General features: G+C 41.1%; 1 protein-coding gene across 2 annotated transcripts in view; it reads right to left on the bottom strand.

Annotated features, from left to right (window-relative positions):
* LOC143287364 (uncharacterized) overlaps positions 1 to 17,050 on the bottom strand; it is a 23,990-nt gene extending 6,940 nt beyond the window's left edge. The window contains exons 1-5 of one of the 2 annotated variants that reach the window (XM_076595330.1): positions 16,881 to 17,050; positions 10,667 to 10,805; positions 6,290 to 6,448; positions 2,666 to 2,794; positions 75 to 166 (exon numbers count right to left, since the gene is read on the bottom strand). In XM_076595330.1, coding sequence (XP_076451445.1) covers positions 75 to 166; positions 2,666 to 2,794; positions 6,290 to 6,448; positions 10,667 to 10,805; positions 16,881 to 16,984 — 623 coding nt within the window. In that variant the 5' untranslated portion in view covers positions 16,985 to 17,050. Of the gene's footprint in view, positions 1 to 74; positions 167 to 2,665; positions 2,795 to 6,289; positions 6,449 to 10,666; positions 10,806 to 16,673; positions 16,722 to 16,880 lie in introns of those variants that run through there. The other variant, XM_076595331.1, reaches the window with a different exon arrangement.
* Between the last annotated feature and the right edge of the window lie 3,387 nt (positions 17,051 to 20,437).

Genomic DNA, 20,437 nt, shown 5'->3' with positions numbered 1-20,437 from the left:
ACTCGTGCACATACGAGTGAATGTTGGAGTTGCAGCCCACGAACGAAGGAGAGAAGAGGAAGATCTCCCCTTACCTGTCGAAGAGCCACAGTTCATCCAGCGCCATGCGGCCAGCTGTCATCCAGTCCAGCAGTACCAGGTTGCTGCTGCTCTTCATCTCCACCCTCTGTGAAGCCACCACGCACCAGAGGACGTGTCAACGTCACCATCATCATCGTTGATGTTATCAGCATCAATGTTATCGTCGTCGTCGTCGTCATCATCATCAATGACATCATCACCATCATCATCCATCTTTTCATCATCATCAATGTTATCGTCGCTATCATCGTCGACGTCATCATATTCATCAACATCGTCATCATCAATGTTATCGTCATCATTATGATCATCAACATCATCACCTGCATTATCATCATCAATGTTATTGTCGTCGTCTTCATCACCAACACCATCATCATCGTTGTCTTCAATGTTATCATCATCACCATCACCTGCATCATCATCATCATCATCATCATCATCCATGTTATAAAAATCATCACCTGCACCATCATCATCATCAATGTTATCATCATCATCATCACCAGCGCAATCATCATCGTCGACACCATTATCATCAAGGTTATCCTTGTCATCATCATCATCACCTGCATCATCATTATCATTAATGATCACCAGCATCATCATTATCATCGACACCATCATCATCAATGTTATCCTTGTCATCATCATCATCACCTGCATCATCATCATCATTAATGTTACCATCATCATCATTATCCGTGACAATATCATCAATGTTATCATCATCATCATTGTCACCATAATCATCATCGTTGACACCATCATCATCAATGTTATTGTTGTCGTCATCATCACCACCATCATCATCATCGCTGTTATCATTATCATCCATCTTTTCATCATCATAACCATCATCAATCTCATTATCATTTTCACAATCAACAGCAGCAGCATCGATCTTGTCATCATGGATGGATGGATGGATATATAGCTGGATGGATGGATGTATGGATGGATAGATGGATGAATGAATGGATACATGGATGATAAGAAGCTGAAAATGATATAATATACAGATTAATGAAAGGATCACAAATGATGCAATATATGGTCAGTATAATGAAAGGATCTCAAATGCTTCAATACGTGGTAGAATTATGAAATAGTTTTGCTGTGCGCATGTTTGTCAAGGTTTTTTTCTGTTTGATATTAAGAAATGAAATAGAAAGAATCATTAATTTTTTTTTATATATATATTTTTAAAAAATACTTATTCTTGCCAATAAGTATCTATAAAACGTGGAGCGGTGGCCTCATGGTAATGTGCCTGACTAGGACGCCAGTACCTACAAGTTTGAGTCCCATGTAATGGGTGAGACGATAAACCAAAGTCCCATGTGAAGCATGCATTTAACTCATGTAAAATAACCCCCAGCAACAAAATGGTTTCCCTGGCTAAATTCTGGGGGAACACCCCCCTTTGAGAGTGAAACAAATTCATCTGGAGACAGATTTTTTTTTTTTTTTTTTTTAATATATATATAAAATGTGGCACTGTTCTGTAGTGACACCCCTTCCATGGGAAGAAATCTGTTGTGACAAAGAGTAACCATGCCCTACCATACCATAACATAATGCAACACAATACAATGCAATATAAAAATTAGTGGAAGCAAGATTTGTTTATTTCAAACACTACACAAACTTGGATGCGTACCAATTTTTTCAAACAACATCTGCTGGGCTAGAAATAATTTTATTGTCTGAACACAGTTGTGCATTCATGTTTGAAATCCACGGGGGTGGCATAACACCATCAAATTCAAATGTTTTCACATGATTTCTCCTGCATCAGTGACAGTAGCCATACTATTACAATCATTTCCCACTTGAACCTTCAGGCAAACACATCTGTGTTCGCAGAAATTCAATTTAAAGCAATCAGAACTAAATGCAGCTTCATTCCACAAATCCAGCTTCTAAACAACTATGATTCATGATGCGACTCATAAAGTGTATGCAGGTGTAAATGTGTGCATGAAATATACTGTTGAAAGGCTGGTGTAATTCCAGGGGGAGTGTGGGGGTTGGGTAGGGGGGGAGGGGGAGGGGTGTGTGTGTGTTTGTTTTTTTGCTCTGCTTTAATCACAGTATGATATTTCATGCCTGCCATCTATGATAAATGCATGTGTATTATTGTGATTATTGTATGTATCAAGGTTTACTTCAAGCTGACACTGAAGCACTTTATGCCCTTTATGTATACATACTGAATGACTGATTCTCATGTACTGCTTACTTTCAACACCACAAAATTAATTTCTCTTATTTGAGATAATAAAGTATTGTGTATTCCATGGAATTCAATGCTTTGTAGCAGTATAGAAAGTCTCTCTCTCTTTTTTTATTTCACTTCAGTTCAGTTACTCAAGGAGGTGTCACAGCCTTCAGACAAATCCATATACGCTACACCACATCTGCTAGGCAGATGCCTAACCAAACACGCTTTGTCAGGCCTTGAGAGGGGAAAAAACAGAAGAGATGTCATCAAATAAATCACTTTTTTTTTTTAGCTTCAAAACATAAGCACAAAAACCCAAACTTAAAGCTCAACCTTTCATTCCGAAACAAGACTGACCTGCGTCTGTTTAAACCGTGCGTCAGCAAAACACACCACAGGATCTCCAAGCACAGCCAGAAATGCATCATTCTCCACTTCATACGTCAGCTTTTGTTTGCTGGCCTTCCCGTCACGGCAGTGATAGATCTGGGGACACAAGTTTCAGTTTCTGTTAGTGCATGTGAAAGAAACCATGGCAACAAACTGATTGTGCTTGGCAAATTCTGTCAGAGAAATCCACTTTAATATAAATCAATTTCCAAAAGGATGAATAACAATGTATTGTATTGTATTGTAACAGTAAAACAAATACACTTGCAATAAAGCAAAAAAGAAATAAAATAAAATCAAGGGTAGCAATGTGCTCTTTCCAGGGAGACAAGCCCAAATTTCTTCTTTCTTTTTTTTTTTTTTTTTCCATGCAAAGAAGGTTCTGTTCTTTTCAATCAATACAACACAATGCACATTCAGCACATAACAAATCAGTAACATCTGACAGTCAACAAAAGTCATCACCACTGATAATAACATTAGGTAATGACTGTGGTGCACGCGTACATGTGTTCACATCACCAGTGCAGGATTTGCCTTCATATAATTACAATATGGATAATGCAATATTATCATAACCTGCAAGACTGACTCATAGTTTAGCTTAACAAGAGTGTGAGTAGCTGCATGGGTTTGTTTTTTGTTCATAACCATCCCCCTCCCCAACAACCATCTACCTGAAGATCTAGTCATCAGCCCCATCCACATGTAATATGCAGCTTCTGTTCAAACATGTGTGTGTGTGTGAGAGAGAGAGAGAGAGAGAGAGAGAGAGTGTGTGTGTGTGTGTGCAGAGCGTGCATGTGTGAGTATGCACAATTTTTGATTTACTTGTGTAAACAAAGTGAGTCTATGTTTTAACCTGGTGTTCGGTTGTCTGTGTGTGTGTGTCCGTGTGTCTGTGTGTCCATGGTAAACTTTAACATTGACATTTTCTCTGCAAATACTTTGTCAGCTGACACCAAATTTGGCATAAAAATAGGAAAAATTCAGTTATTTCCAGTCATCTTGTTTAAAACAATATTGCACCTCTGGGATGGGCACAAAAAAATAAAAAAGAAGCCTAATTATATGCAAACTGCATTTACTGTTATATTTATATTTTTTGTATTCTCTAAACTTGGCACTTTGACCTCTTATTCTAACACAACAACAAGAGGAGTCATTATTATCATTTTTTGTTCAAACAGGAACTTCTTTTGCTAAGCATGGAATTTTTATTTATTTTGCAAATGTTTTGGTGCAGAGGGTAAAAAAGGGAAATTACTCTGTAATTAATGCTAGGGGACTTAATTTATCACAAGTGAGTCTTGTTTATATTGATATGCACTTGTATGTATCCTAATTTCTCCTGTATCTGTGTTTGTGTATGATTTTCAATTTATGTTTGTATCTTGTTATGTACTATCCCCCTCAATATTCCTTGTGACGCTGGTACACTTGGTAATAAAGGCATATTCTATTCTATTCTATTCTATTCTATTCTGTTCCCCCCATCCCCCAATCCTCTTACACTCTTTAAACCATGACCCGCCCATATCCCACACAGACTTATCATTCTCTCTTTTTTTGGGGGGGGGGGGGGTTGGGGGGGGGAGGAGGGGATCGTTTGTTTCGTTTTGTTTTTGTTGTTGTTTTATTACTCACAACTATATAGTTACCATCTAGCAAGTCAGGAAAAGTAAATATCCATTGAACAAAGGCATTCTCAGCCTTTTGCTTTATTGTTATGCACTTTATGAGTTCACAATACTCAAGACTGCATTTACATATTAAATTCTATCTGTAAGCAGAAGTTCTCAATTTACTAACTTAAATCAACACATACACAAGCAAATACAGTTTCTAACAAACCATTGCATCAAGAATCAATAAACATTTTTATATGGATACCAGTTTCTTTTGATTTTCTCATATTCTATTTTACTATGTAATATAACATGTCAATATTTTTCAGATACAAATCTGTGTTTTAATAATCTTATAAAAATTGTCACACAAGTTTAAGTTTCTGTTAGTGAGCATGAAAGAACCCACGGCAACAAAATTGTTGTTCCTGGCAAAATCATGTTAGGAAAGTCCACTTTAACAGTAAAACAAATACACTTGCAAGGCAGAAAAAAAAAGAGAAATTAAACAAAATTAGGAGTGGCTATGCACTCCCTCCAGGAAGAACATCCCGAATTTCACACAGAGAAATCTATCATGACAAGTAAGGAATGAACGTTGAAACAAATAAATAAATGATTAAATAACATAATTAATAAATTAGATATAATGCTAAAAAACACTAACACAAGTATGACCAAAAATATTCTTTTAAGTAAAAACACAAATACAGCTTATGAAAAAAAAAAAAGAACAGAACTCTCAACACTTTCAACTAGTTTTAGTTTCAGTTTCTCAAGAAGGCATCAATGCGTTTGGACAAATCCATATGCGCTACACCATATCTGTTAGGCAGATGCCTGACAGCAGCATAACCTTCTTCTTCTTCTTCTGCGTTCGTGGGCTGCAACTCCCACGTTCACTCGTATGCGCACGAGTGGAATTTTACGTGTATGACCGTTTTTACCCCGCCATGTAGGCAGCCATACTCCGCTTTCGGGGGTGTGCATGCTGGGTATGTTCCTGTTTCCATAACCCACCGAACGCTGACATGGATTACAGGATCTTTAACGTGCGTATTTGATCTTCTGCTTGCATATACACACGAAGGGGGTTCAGGCACTGGCAGGTCTGCACATATGTTGACCTGGGAAATCGTAAAAATCTCCACCCTTAACCCACCAGGCGCTGTCACCGTGATTCGAACCTGGGACCCTCAGATTGAAAGTCCAACGCGTTAACCACTCGGTTATTGCGCCCGTCAGCAGCATAACCAACTGCGCTAGTCAGGCCTTGAGTACATGCACACGTATTTATGTACCTATCACAGTGGATTTCTTCTACATAATTTTGCCACCAGAAGACAACACCTCCGTTGCCTTGGCTTCTTTCTTCAAAGCCCCAAGTGCATGCTGCAAACATGACCTCAGTTTTATCGTCTCGTCCGAATAACCATCCAGTCAAACTTGTGGAGAAAGGGAGAGAGCAGGAATCGAACCCTGACCGACGGGTGCATTAGCCGAGTGGTTAAAGCGTTGGACTGTCAATCTGAGGGTCCCGGGTTCAAATCACGGTGACGGTGCCTGGTGGGTAAAGGGTCTCCCAGGTCAACATATGTGCAGACCTGCTAGTGCCTGAAACCCCTTCGTGTGTATATGCAAGCAGAAGATCAAATACGCACGTTAAAGATCCTGTAATCCATGTCAGCGTTTGATGGGTTATGGAAGCAAGAACATACCCAGCATGCACACCCCCGAAAACGGAGTATGGCTGCCTAAATGGCGGGGTAAAAATGGTCATACACGTAAAAGCCCACTCGTGTGCATACGAGTGAACGCAGAAGAAGAAGAACCCTGACCCTCACGGACACTGTACATTGGCAGATAAATGTCTTAACCATCCTGCCACCTTCCTCCTTGGCCGACAACTTAGCGACGCAAGTGAACCAAAATGCCCCCCAAGAATCCATCCTCACAGCTGCACCTTGGACGACTCCTGACTAGTGACCAGCATGGCGCAGCTCTCCCCGACCTCGTAGTCAATGCTGATGACGTCCCCTCCTACCAAGCCCCCGCCATAGGTCAGGGGGTAAACCCACCGGCAGGCTGTGGCACTCGCTCGCTCCGGCACCAGCAGGCGTAACTGACAGACATTCAGAAAGGTTTTCATGCAATTAAAGAGTAACAACAACAACAAAAAAAGATTTTGAATTTTAAAAACAAAGCTTGATCACATCTGCTTAAAACAATAATACTAATACTAATAATAATGTTGATACTACTACTCGTATTAATAATAATAATAATAATAATAATTTCAAAGAAGAACACAATATATGTGTATATATATATATATTTGCCCTGTGGGATGGGCACTGAAACAATAGACCCACTGCCCTGCCATGCATGTCGTAAGAGGCAACTAAGGCAGGACCACCTTGCCCGGAGGATAAAGGGGTTTGCGTAGGGTTAACTACCCTGCCTGTAAAAAAGACCAGTTACAGAAGCATCGACAACAAAGAACCAAAACATTCACCTGGGCAAGGAAGGGTCTCCATCCCGGAGACTTATGTTATGACACGGTGCAGTGAAAGCCGAAAGGAAGCTGCAAGGCTGACTCCCCTTCTGACACCCAGGACAACAACGCGAGTAGCCACATGGAACATCAGGACGATGTATGAAGCAGGAAGAACCATCCAAGTTGCGAGAGAGATGAAAAACTACAAGATCGGAGTGCTGGGATTGAGTGAGACAAGGTGGCTACAGTCAGGACAGATGAGACTTTCATCTGGAGAGCAACTGCTGTATGCAGGACACACAGAGGATGGAGCCCCCCACATGAGGGTGTGGCCCTGATGCTGGCACCGGAGGCACAGGGGGCACTCATCAGCTGGGAACCTGTCAACTCCCGCATCATCACAGCCAAGTTTACCACCAAGAAGAATGACATCAGGCTGAACATCATCCAGTGCTATGCTCCCACCAATGATGCAGAAGAAGAGAAGAAAGATGACTTCTACCAACAACTACAGACAGTCATAGACAGAAGAGGAGCCAAAGACATAACCCTACTGATCGGAGATTTCAACGCCAAGATCAGAAGGGACAACACCAGCTACGAGGACACCATGGGGACACACGGACTGGGACAGATGAATGAGAATGGTGAGCGCTTTGCAGACCTGTGCACCCTGAACCAGCTGGTGATAGGAGGAAGCATCTTCCCACACAAGCGCATCCACAAGGCCACATGGAGATCCCCAAACCACATCACGGAGAACCAGATCGACCACATCTGCATTAGCTGCAAGTTCAGGAGATCATGGCAGGATGTACAAGTGATGAGAGGAGCTGATGTGTCATCAGACCACCACCTTCTTACGACGACAGTGAGACTTCGCCTCAAGAGATTCACCAACGCCAACAACACACGGACAAGGTACAATGTTGGACTGCTCAGAAACAAGGACACACAAGCAGCATTCCAGATCAGCCTTTCCAACAGGTTCCAGCCACTACAAGAGCTGATAGAAGATGGTGAGATGGACATCGAGACACAGTGGGAACACAGCAAGAAGCTCTGGCACGACACATGTGAAGAGGTCCTTTGCAAGAAGAAAACTCAACACAAGAAATGGATCTCTGCCGACACCATCCACAAGCTGGAAACAAGGAAAGAGAAGAAAACTTTACTGAACACGAGCAGAACAAGAGCAACTAAGGCAAAGGCACAGGAAGAGTACACAGCAGTGGACAGAGATGTAAAGAGGAGCATCAAGAAGGACAAGAGGGACTACATCGACGACCTGGCCAGTCAAGCAGAGGCAGCAGCCAGACAGGGGAACCTGAAGGACCTGTACCTGGTGACCAAGAAGTTGACGGGCAAGTTCCAGCAGACAGACAAGCCAGTGAAGGATAAGGACGTGAACCCACTGACAACAACCGAGGAACAGCTGAAACGATGGGCAGAACACTTCAGGGTGCTGCTGAACCACCCCGACCCTGACGCACCACCAGACATTCCACATGCAGAGACAGAACTGCCCATCAGCTGCGACAAACCCTCAAAGGTAGAGATCAAGAAGGCCATCATGACTCTGAGAAATGGGAAGGCTGCAGGGCCGGACGAGATACCAGCAGAAGCCATCAAAGCAGACATGGAAACAGCTGTCAACATGCTATACAGCCTCTTCAGCAAGATCTGGGAGAAGGAGGCGGTACTGGCCCAGTGGAAAGAAGGAATCATCATCAAGCTGCCAAAGAAAGGAGACCTCAGGGACTGCAGCAACTACCGAGGGATCATGCTCCTGTCAACGCCAGGCAAGGTTCTCAACAGGGTTCTACTGGAAAGGATGAAAGAGGCCGTCGACCCCAAGCTCCAAGACCAGTAGGCAGGCTTCCGGCGGAACAAATCCTGTGCCGACCAGATCACCAGCCTGCGCATCATCGTGGAGCAGTCGCTGGAGTGGAACTCCCCCCTCTACATCAACTTCATAGATTATGAGAAGGCCTTCGACAGTGTGGACAGAGAGATGCTGTGGAAGCTGCTGAGGCACTACAGAGTCCCAGAGAAGATCATCTCCCTCATCCGGTGCACCTACCAGGACATGAACTGCAGGATTGCCTATGCAGGCCAGCTGTCCGAAAGTTTTGAGGTGAAGACCGGAGTTCGTCAAGGGTGCCTGCTGTCACCGTTCCTCTTCCTCCTGGTCATCGACTGGATCATGAAGACCACTACAACAGGCAGGAACAACGGTATACAGTGGACACTCTGGACACAGCTGGATGATCTCGACTTCGCTGACGACCTGGCGCTCCTGTCACACAACCACAGCCAGATGCAGGACAAGACTACTCGCCTGGAGACCACGTCAGCCAGGACAGGGTTCAAGATCAACAAGAAGAAGACCAAGCTGATGAAGATCAACACCACTGCCAACACTCCAGTCACAGTCAGTGGAGAGCCCATCAGGGAGGTGGAGTCTTTCATCTACGTGGGAAGCGTGGTTGACCGACAGGGAGGCACGGACCGAGACGTCACAGCCAGAATCGGCAAGGCAAGAACAGCTTTCATCATGCTCAAGAACATCTGGACATCTGGAGCAATCAGTATGAAAACCAAACTCCGCATCTTCAACTCCAACGTGAAGTCAATTCTGCTCTACGGATGCGAGACATTGTGGACAACACAGACGATGCAGCAGAAGATTAAGACATTCTTCAACACTTGTCTGAGGCGCATCTACAAGATCCGATGGCAGGAGAAGATCCGAAACGAAGATCTGTGGGAGCGAGCGGGACAGGAACCAGTGGCCAAGCAGATACTGCAGAGGAAGTGGAACTGGATCGGACACACCCTCAGGAAGCCAGCGTCCAGCATCACACGCCAAGCCCTGATCTGGAACCCGCAGAGAAAGAGGAAGACAGGCCGGCCTCGCAACAGCTGGAGGCGAGATACTGAGGCAGAGCTGAAGCAGCAAGGGACCAACTGGACTGGAATGGCCAGAACAACCCAGAACAGAGTGCGATGGCAAGGGGTCGTCAATGGCCTATGCTCCACCAGGAGCGATGGGCAAAATGAATGAACGAATGATATATATATATATATATATATATATATATATATATATATATATATACACACACACACACATACACACACAAAGGGAGTAGCTGCCTGACTAGCACACTAAAAGGTTTGAATGGAATTAAAAAGTAAAAAAAAAAAAAAGATAGATAAGAAAACAAAAACAAAAAAAACACACCAAAAAACACCACACCACATCTGCTTTTATGATGAACATTTCCCCTAACAACACATTTAATATAACATACTTTCTGTGACCCACTGAAGAAGACTCTGGCATGAGTCTAATTCCTGTCCTGTGCAAAATATTACTCCACCCAAGTGAGAAACTGAAAGTAGCTACAGCTAGTAGCCTCCCTTGGCATAGCACCTCCTTTCTCTCTATGAAAAAAGTGCCCTGTTTGACAAAATGTATCAGGACTTGATAGCCTACCATATGTGTGAATAAAACATTAATATGAAATGAAATGAAATAAACAAAATAAATGAATTTTTAAGAATACAGTAAGAAAAAAAAACTCATGAAAAAAAAGGGATATCAAGAAGGCAAATGAATGAAATAAATATTGAGTAACTTTCAGGATATAAATTTTGTTAAAATAGAAATGAAGTAACTTAATGGGTATGAATTTTGTTTAAATGAAAATATAGTAAATTTCTGGATATGAATTTTGTTAAAAATAAAATAACTTTTTGGATATGACTTCGGTTGAGATGAACATCAAGTAACTTTCTGGGCAGGAATTTTGTTAAAATAAAAACAAATTAACTTACTGGATATGAGTTTTGTAGGGACGTAACCTCACTCCTCTTGTAGCGTGCATCTCCTTTTAGCTCCCTTGGGTCGCTGACTTGAAGGGTTACCCGCCCTTCCCCAAGGAGTGGCTGTCTCTCCATGTCCTTGATGATATCACTGCAACAGTGGCAACACGGAAATAATATATACTGTCACTGCAGGATGGTATGCATGTCTTGGATAGGCCTCACCTGTGTTTAGCGTCCATGACCTGACATGGCTAAGAAACCCTTCCTTAGATTTCCGTCTGTGGATTCTATTTGTGTGTGTGTGTGTGTGTGTGTGTGTGTGTGTGTGTGTGTGTGTGTTCAGATAAAAAAACTCACATGGTCATACTGCCCGGGACATGCAGGAGTTAAGGGAAATGAGCGAGCTGACAGACTTGCTGGTAACGCAACACCAACGAGCGGCCTACATCTAGGAAAATCGGAAATCCTCAGAAAAGTCAAAGAATATCAAAAAGAACAGGTACAAGGCCATCACACCATCGATCGCCTCAAAGAAATAAAAGCAGAGAGAGGGAGTGGCCGTAAGTCTAACATGAAAGGTAGAGCACGATGCTTTGCAAATCAAACAAATATCGGCATCATTTCCAAACCAACATTGCGCAAATTTCTTCAAAACGGAACAGAGTCTCTGTGGGCTTTTCCAAATACAATAGACTGAGCAACACACTAGACGCCACGTTCTTGGCATCAGAGATCTTTTCCCATCCCTCTTGCGGCCAATCAGTGGCAGCCTCTGTGCGTGTGTGTATGTGTGTGTTTGTGTGTATGTGTGGGTCTGTGTTTTTGAGTGCGTTTGTGCATGCGTGAGAGTGTAAGTGTACACAAGTGTCAGGAGAGTTCTGTGCATGTGTGTGTGTGTGTGTGTGTGTTGTGTGTGTGTGTGTGTGAGGGGGAGGTGGGGGTGCAGGGAGGTGAGGTAGAGGATGAGGTATGTGAGTGTATGCATGCCTACGCTGTGGGAGCAACAGGATATTGGAACATATATATTATATATATATATATCTTTGTATATATGTGTGTGGGGTTGGGGGTGGGAGATATGGGCGTGTGTGTGTGCTTGTACAAGTAAGCGTTCATCTGTGTGTGTGTGTGTGTGTGTGTGTGTGTGCGTGTGTGTGTTTGTGTGTGTGTGTGTGTGTGTGTGTGTGTGTGTGTGTGTGTGTGTGTGTGTGTGTGTGTGTGTGTGTGTGCCGGGGAAGCTGCGATACATAGACTAGAAATGAGTGTGTGGAGGAGGGGGTAGAGGAGGTGCAGGGTAATTTGTGGTGTATGTATGTGTGTGTGTGTGTGTGTGTGTGTGTGTGTGTTGGAGCTCATGTACATTTATATGTATTTGACTGTGCTTTCACATCTGTGAAACTGCGTTTTTGGGGCATATCTGTTATGCATGTGTGGGTGTATGTGTGAATGTGTGTCTTCATGTTTTATATTTATTTGCTTATTTATCATCATTGTTGTCTTATTTATTTAATTATTTATTTATTATTATTATTATTATTATTATTATTATCATTATTTTCATTACAACTACCTTTCTTCTTTTTTTTATATCATAATTATTATTTATTTATTTATTTATGTAAGATATATATACATATATATATATATATATATATATATATATAATTTTTTTTTTTTTTTTTCTCAAGGCCTGACTAAGCGCGTTGGGTTACGCTGCTGGTCAGGCATCTGCTTGGCAGATGTGGTGTAGCGTATATGGATTTGTCCGAACGCAGTGACGCCTCCTTGAGCTACTGAAACTGAAACTGAAACTGTGTGTGTGTGTGTGTGTGTGTGTGTGTGTGTGTGTGTGTGTGAGTGTGGAGATGTATGCAACTGGTTATTCAACGTGAATAATACGTTTGCTATCTTGAGAAAAACACAAACTGAAACTAAACACAATCTGCATACTTCATATAGTCATACACAACTGTATATGTTGAGTTTCAATCTCCATTAAAAATAATTATCACAATAATGATAGACAGTACAATGCATTTTTCCAGCACTTTCAATTTTAACACACACACACACACACACACACACACACACACACAGAGACACATTTGGTTACCTTAATATATCCTGAACCAACAAAAAAAAAAGCCAGTGGTTTAATAACAAAGAAATGTCAAAAATTCACCAACATCAATAAAACTAAAAAGACACAATGTAAGACAACTGATTTTTTTTTTTAAACAATAAAACTGAAAAGACACATCCCATGAGAACTGGTCAACTAAACTTTTCTTTCTTTCTTTTTTTTCTCTTTTTTTTCTGTTGTTTTTGTTTTTGTTTTTTGTTATAAAACCAAACCTGCTCAGAAGAAGAGGAGGAGTAGCAGTTGCAAAAGGAGGAGAAGGAGAAAGGGAAGGAGAAGAAGGTGGAGAGGTTTATTCATATAACACCTATTCAGATACATTTTGCTAAAATTTCTCCACTATACAACAGTTGCAATGAGAACACATTACAATACTTTACACCATCCATTTCGGCTATGTGAGAAACATCCAAAACTATGACAAGACAATGCATCAAACGTACACGCACAATGAGAATACATCACAATACTTTACACCATCCATTTCAGACAAGACTATGCATCATAAAGTACAGTACATAACACGTAGGAAACCATATATATACATGTACACATACAAACATACATGCATGCTCATACATCCATAACAATCAATCAAAGGCAGTTTTGAACAGACAAGTACTGAGGTTGGTTGAACTTACTCCACAGCTGGTAGTTTATGATTATATGCATATAATAATTCCTTCTGTCTTCTTGACCAAGAGTGGGGATGTGACTTGGGCAAGACACTCTCCACGACAATAAAATACTAGCCTGGGTAGTGGGGACAGAGGTTTCCTCCTCTGCTGTTCTGATGGCCAAAGTCAAACATGACGTATCATCAAACGTCTGTTCTCTCTCTCTCTCTGCATACACACACACACACACACACACACACACACACACATATATAGATATATGTATCTATAGATGTGTGTGTGTGTGTGTGTGTGTGTGTGTGTGTGTGTGTGTGTGTGTGTGTGTGTGCATGATGACTATTCATCACCTCTGTCCTTGTTTTTGTGCCTGACATTTTCATTGATATCTTTGCGCAGGCAGACAGCAGCTGTGGGTAGCAAAGGTAGGTGGCACCGGATATTCTATTCTTAAGCGTGAATCCTAGGGACACTGACATTCTATACGCCCCGGATAAACTGCTGGGTTTTGTTGGGGTTTTTTTCATGGCAGCAAGCTGTGACCTGTCTGTCATCTTCTGACCTTTCTCAGAAGGTTGTGTGTGTGTGTGTGTGTGTGTGTGTGTGTGTGTGTGTGTGTGTGTGTGTGGGTGTGTGTGTGTGCGTGTGTGTGTGTGTGTGTGTGGTGTGTGTGTGTGTGGTTGGTGTGTGTATGTGTCTGTGTGTGATCACAAACACACAGATATTTTATGAGAGAGAGAGAGAGAGAGAGAGAGTCAATGACAAAATCTTGGCCCTATGTCTTCGTTTTCACACACTCTCCATGAGGAAGAGGAAGAAGCAATAAAATATAGTTCTTGGTTTATATCTGAACTTAAACACTGATATGTGCTGGTGGTAGGCATAGGGGTAATATGGGAGGGTGCGTGAGTTTAGAACTCCACATGTGAGATTTGTTGTTGTTGTTGTTCCTCCAAACAGGTTTAACCTTCACCTCTATCATGTGTCTAACCTTCAACTCTATCTGTTTGCCATGGAAAGTTTAGGTCATGTAGGGTTGTTAAAAAAAAAGAAGAAAAAAAAAAGAAAAAAGATCTATCATGTTAACTATGAGAAGAAAGCATACTTCTCCGAAAGGAAAATGAACACACTAACCAGTAATGGCAATTTCACATGAACTTCTTGATTTTGTGAAAGAAAATTCCTACGATGATTCCATCCTTGGTCATTCAAGGGGTTTAAAAAAAAATAAAAAAAAAAAAAAAAAAGTGCAACTTTCCATAATTCAGCAAGGACCTATATTCTACTAAAAATATATATCTCAAAAGCTAACATGAGGAAAAACAAGTTTAAACAAAACAATAGTCTTAAAAATCTCTTTAAGAATATATATGGTGATAGATATAAAGATATACATACAGATAGATAGATATGTATGTGTGTGTGTGTGTGTGTGTGTGTGTGAGTGTGTGTGTGTGTGTGTGTATGTGTGTGTGTGTGTGTGTATGTGTGTGTGTGTGTGTGTGTGTGTGTGTGTGTGTGTGTGTGTGTGTGTGTGTGTGTGTGTGTGTGTGTGTGTGTGTGTACCCATTAGAGCCAATGGCAGCTGGAAGCAAGGGGGTGACAATGAGAAAGAACATGTATAGATATTCCCTCCCACCGTCACTCGCAGCGTCCCTCCGGAGGAAAAAAAAAAAAAAAAAAAGGGGGGGGGGGGGGGGGGAGACTAAACTGTGATCTTGTTCAGCTCCCTCTTGAAAGCTACCAAGGAGGGAGCCTCTGCTGCTGTTGCAGGCAGGGAGTTCCAGACGGGGATGGTTGATGGGAAAAAACTGTATTTATAAGGGTCAGAGGAGGAGCTAAGATGGACAAATTTGTGTCGATGATTTGATCTTGATTTGCTGGATCCTTTCTTGAGAAATGTGTCTGGAGGGATGTCTACAATGCCATTGACCATTTTATACATTAGGGTCAGCCTTTGTCTGTTCCACCATGATTCGAGGGATTCACATCCTAGTTCTTGCAACATGGGTGTTACGGTTTATATCACTATATTTACCACTTCAGCAACAAATGTGCTAAACTCTGAACTCTGGGGTTTCTCACATTACAGCTCAAGATCATTAACCCAAGCATCAAGCAGTAAGCTTAGAAAGCCTCTGTGTGCTCACAGCTGTAACAAGGAACTTCAGTCTGGAACCCTTGTACTCAGAAGAACACTGACAAAGTAGAGAAAGTGTAAAGACAATTAGCACTGCTTTGTGCCCCACCTGTATTCAGTATTGTGTGATGGCATCACACATTCAAACTGCACCAGGCATTTGTTGATTTAACACTTCTAATGAGTTAAACAAGAACTGCATTCATACACGTAGCACAGGTAGAACAAGGAAGAACCTGGGAGTGGTGGGGTGTGTGTGTGTGTGTGTGTGTGTGTGTGTGTGTAGATGCTGCTGCACACAGTGTGTTGCTTAGGTGAGGGGGAAAGTGTGGGGTGTGCAGATCACAGCAGGGCGAGTATGCCACACCAACTGGTACAGAAACACATCAAGCATCAGCAACATGCTGGAAACACTGGGCTTAGCCAACATGTGAAAGTCAATGGCTAAACACCTGGTTCCCAATGTTGAATTCTTTTAAAAAATCCACAACAGTCTATAGTTCTCTAGCCTTGCCTGCAATCACTGTGTCATTGCAGGCCACAATACTCTAGCACTAATGCAGAATGACACCACACGTACCTCTGGGGCAGGGAGGTCATAGTTCTAACAATAATGCATGAAAATGCATTCATCAAGTACATCATACACATATCAGAGACTGCACACATACACACAAACCAACCTGTACTGGCCCACACACAACCAGCAGAAGCCTGAGAAGCACATTAATCAGAAATCCAAACTTGACCAGCTAGTTCAAACCTGACAAGCTGTGACCACCCGATACCCCTGTCCATCACCATCTTTAATTACTGGCTGCAAGAACAACAATGAAAAAGTCCATTTTTTTTCACAAAAAGAATATACAGCAAACGCACTCTGTTAGATGCCAGAATAATCAAAATATTGATTGTCGACCATCAACAGAAGAAAAACAAGGTGGAGGGGGAGAAGAGCTACCCCAATCAGTAAACAGAAGTTTATTACTAATTTCACACACACACACACACACACACACACACACACACACACACACACACACACACACACATACAGAGAGAGAGAGAGAAGGCAAGACAAAACAAGACGAAATTCTTTACTTTCGAGGATAACAGATAGGCATTGGCGCGCTTACAGTCCAGTCCCCGCCCTGAAACAGTGTATACACTACACATTGATAATATATAATGTATTTATGTCAAAGCAGAGAGAGAGAGAGAGAGAGAGAGAGAGAGAGAGAGAGAGCAAAAACGAAACTAGAACAATGACAGAACTCCTCCAACAGTTTCAGTATCACACATTGGTACCTGAATGCCGTGACCACAGAGACGCGCTTGTCGTGTACAGAATTTTTCACTGGCGTCAACAACACTAGACAGACTGTGTCGTTAATAAAACCGCTGTTAAACATTCGAAACTGCCATGTCAAAAAGTATTGGTGTCCGTGTTTGGCTGAAATTTTCACTTCTACCGGAAGTTGACGTGTCTTTCAGCGCACGCGTACACGTATTGTACATGAAAGGGGAAAGGATTATCCATTCAGCGTTTGTCATACGAATCGACAAATGAAATTTGAATTACAAATTTTGTAAAAACTGAGAAAAACAAACACACACACCACAGAGTGAAAACAGGCGAAGGCCTTAAACGTATTCAAAACAAACGAAAAAATGTATGCAATAGAAAAAAAGGTATTCGAATCTGCATGGTGTGTGTGTGTGTGTGTGTGCGCGCGCGAACTTTCGTGTTTTTTTTTGTTGTTGTTGTTTTGTGTGTGTGTTTGTGTGTGTGTGTGTGTTCTGTCTGACTGAGCTTCTCTTCAAAATAGAACAAGATAAAATGAAACGTTTGTAAAATTTGAGGACACTAAATAAACAGCAGATATGTTTTGTTTGGATTCTATAGCAGTGAGTTGCAAACTTTGTGTTAAGATATGATTCCCTGGGACAAAATGTGCAATGACGCATCATTCTGTACTTTAACAGACCACTACATATTGTCAGGCCTTTGTAACAGGGGGTGGGGTGGGGGTGAAAAAGAAAAAAAAGAGGGGTTGGGGGGTCGGGGGGTGGGGGGGGGATCCTACATTCTGTTCTGTTGTTTTTCAGGATCAGGATTTGGGGCATTGTTATATACAACTTAGCCATTTGGGGCTTTTTATGCCCCTTCAGATTTACTCCTTTTTATTGTTGGTCAGGTCGTTGACTAGCTCAGTCATTTTATCCATCAGTCGTATTTCGTTTTTGTCAATAACTCATGTTTATCTATGAGGTTCTTAAAAGTATTAAACCTAGGTGCACATTTGATATTGTTTGTTAATTTGTTCCAATAATTTGTTACTCTGTTACTAAATGTAAATTTGAGATTTGTTCTGGAATATTGTTTGAATATTTTGTCTGTACTGTTTCTTGTAGTGTCTACCTTTGGAGTACAAAAATGCATGCTTTGTTTACATCGTCAAAGAAGTTAAATATTTTGTACGTCTGTATCAAGTCCCTTCTAACTCTTCTTGCTTTAAGTGATGGTAGTGTAAGTACTTTAATCTTTCTTGATATGAATAATCTTTTATGCTATAGACCAGCTTTGTTGCTCTTCTTTGAGCCGGGTCTATGGCTTGTGACTGCTTTATTTGCGTTGGGTACCATACAGTGTTTCCATATTCTAGGATAGGTCTAACTAATGTTTTATATAATTGTAAGAAAGTAACATTATCTATAAATCTAAATGCTCTTTTTATTATTCCAATCATTCTGTTCACTTTGTTTATACTATCTGTTATATGTTTGTCAAATGATAATTTTTTGTCAAATGTGACATCTAAGTCTTTTCCTCATCACATTTTGATATTTTTATTTCTTTGACTCCGATTTTCATTATGTATTCTTTCTCTGGGTTTGATTTCCCAATATGAAATACTTTACATTTTTTTAGCATTAAAATATAGATTCCATGTGTCTAACCATTTTACTAATGTTTCAATATCTTTTTGTAAATCCTGATAGAATTTTGGAGAGTTGTATAATTTTGTGTCATCTGCAAAAATTTTACATGTACTCTTTAGTTCACAAGGGAGATCATTTATGAATAAAGTAAATACCATAGGTCCTAATATACTACCTTGTGGTATGCCACTTATAACATCTGCTAAGTTTACCGGAGAAAGAACTACCAATCCTAACCCTTTGAGTTCTTTTTGTTAGAAAGTCCTTATCCACCCAAGTGTGTTTCCTGTTATTCCATAAGATTCCAGTTTTTAGTCTTTCATGTGGTACCGAGTTAAATGCTTTTTTGAAGTCTAAGTATAACACTAACATCTATGTTTTCCCTCTTATTTGTCTCTTTTGTAAAGTTCTCCATCACTTCCAGAAGTTGAGTCACACATTACCTGTTTTTGCGGAATCCATGTTGGCACTCAGCATTCAATTTATTATCAGTCATGTGCCTAAGAATAGCCTCTCTCATGAATTATTCTAATATTTTACATATGATACATGTTAAGCTAACTGGCCTGTAATTCCCTGGGTCTGTCCTTGTTCCCTTTTTGAAAACTGGTATAACTGTTGCTGTTTTCCAGTCCATGGGCGCAGTCTTCTCCTCAATTGATTTGTTAAAGAGTATGAAAAAGGGGACTGCAATCTCCTCACTCAGCTCTTTCAGTATTTTTTAAGGAATGGCATCAGGATCACAAGCTTTGTTTGGATTCAGAGTTTGAAGTTTCTTTTTTTATAGCTTCAACCGAAACATCTACACTATCCAAAATCTTACCATTTGACTTTGAAGCTGCACTTTAGAGTAGATACAGAACTTTTTCTTTTTTTATAAAAACACTGGGAAAAAATGAATTCAAAATACCCGCTTTTCCTGTCGGCTTCTGCTGTGTCTCTATCTTTGGTTATATAAGGACTCAGTCCTGTTTTCATTTTAGTTCTTGATTGTGCATATCTCCGGAAACCTTTAGGGTTATCTCTACATTCATGTGACAGTTTGTTTTCGATTTATTTTCTTTTTTCTCCCCCCCCCGTCCCCCCCTTATTTTTTATAACTTTTTTTTCTGTGCATATATGCCCAGCATGCCATGTGACTTAACAAATGATATTTCCAAGTGATGTTTTGATGTTAAAACACACATCATAAAATTTTCTTATCTCTCGGGAATTTAAATGCACAATAGTAATTAATTGGATAATTTTTTTTTAAATTTTTTAAATAAATAAAAATTACTTATTTCGATTATTTTCCGAGTCAAAGTTATTGCGAATGTTGCTTATTGGTCACTTCCGGAAAGTGCGCTGTGGACACTTCCGGAACTGTTCGCACTCATTGGAGTCGAGTCTCTTGAACATTGGAATCGCTCTTTGTAACGCCAGAGTCACTATTTGGTGAGTTAGGATGGCGGAATCAAATACTTATCAAGATCAACATCAGCATGGTGGAGCCATTGAAGGCGAACAGCCATTTGAAGTTGTTCCAGGAACGAACCTATACGTGAAACACTTAGACGATACAATGGATGACGAATGGCTTAAAAGAATATTTGGCAGATATGGCACTATTACCAGTGCTAAAATCATGAGGCATGAAGGAGGTGCTTCTAAAGGTTTCGGCTTTGTGTGCTTTTCAACCGTCGAAGAAGCTGGGGCTGCCAAGGATGAACTGAATGGGAAAATGGGGTTTGGCTCCAAACCGTTGTACGTCAGTATCGCTCAAAAGAAAGAGGAGCGCAGAGCGTTCCTCATCGAACAGTACAATAAGCCGTATCACGAACGCTACGGGGTTGCAAGTACGAATTCAGGAGCCGTCTCAGAAGGGTGGTCTTCAGTCCAGAATGGAAGATCTGGTAGGGTATCTACCAACTCGACACCCC

Source organism: Babylonia areolata, chromosome 11, assembly GCF_041734735.1.
Source record: "Babylonia areolata isolate BAREFJ2019XMU chromosome 11, ASM4173473v1, whole genome shotgun sequence".
NCBI lineage: Eukaryota > Metazoa > Mollusca > Gastropoda > Neogastropoda > Buccinidae > Babylonia > Babylonia areolata.
The sequence above is the reverse complement of the archived record's forward strand: the minus strand, read 5'-3'. Positions and strand labels throughout refer to the sequence as shown.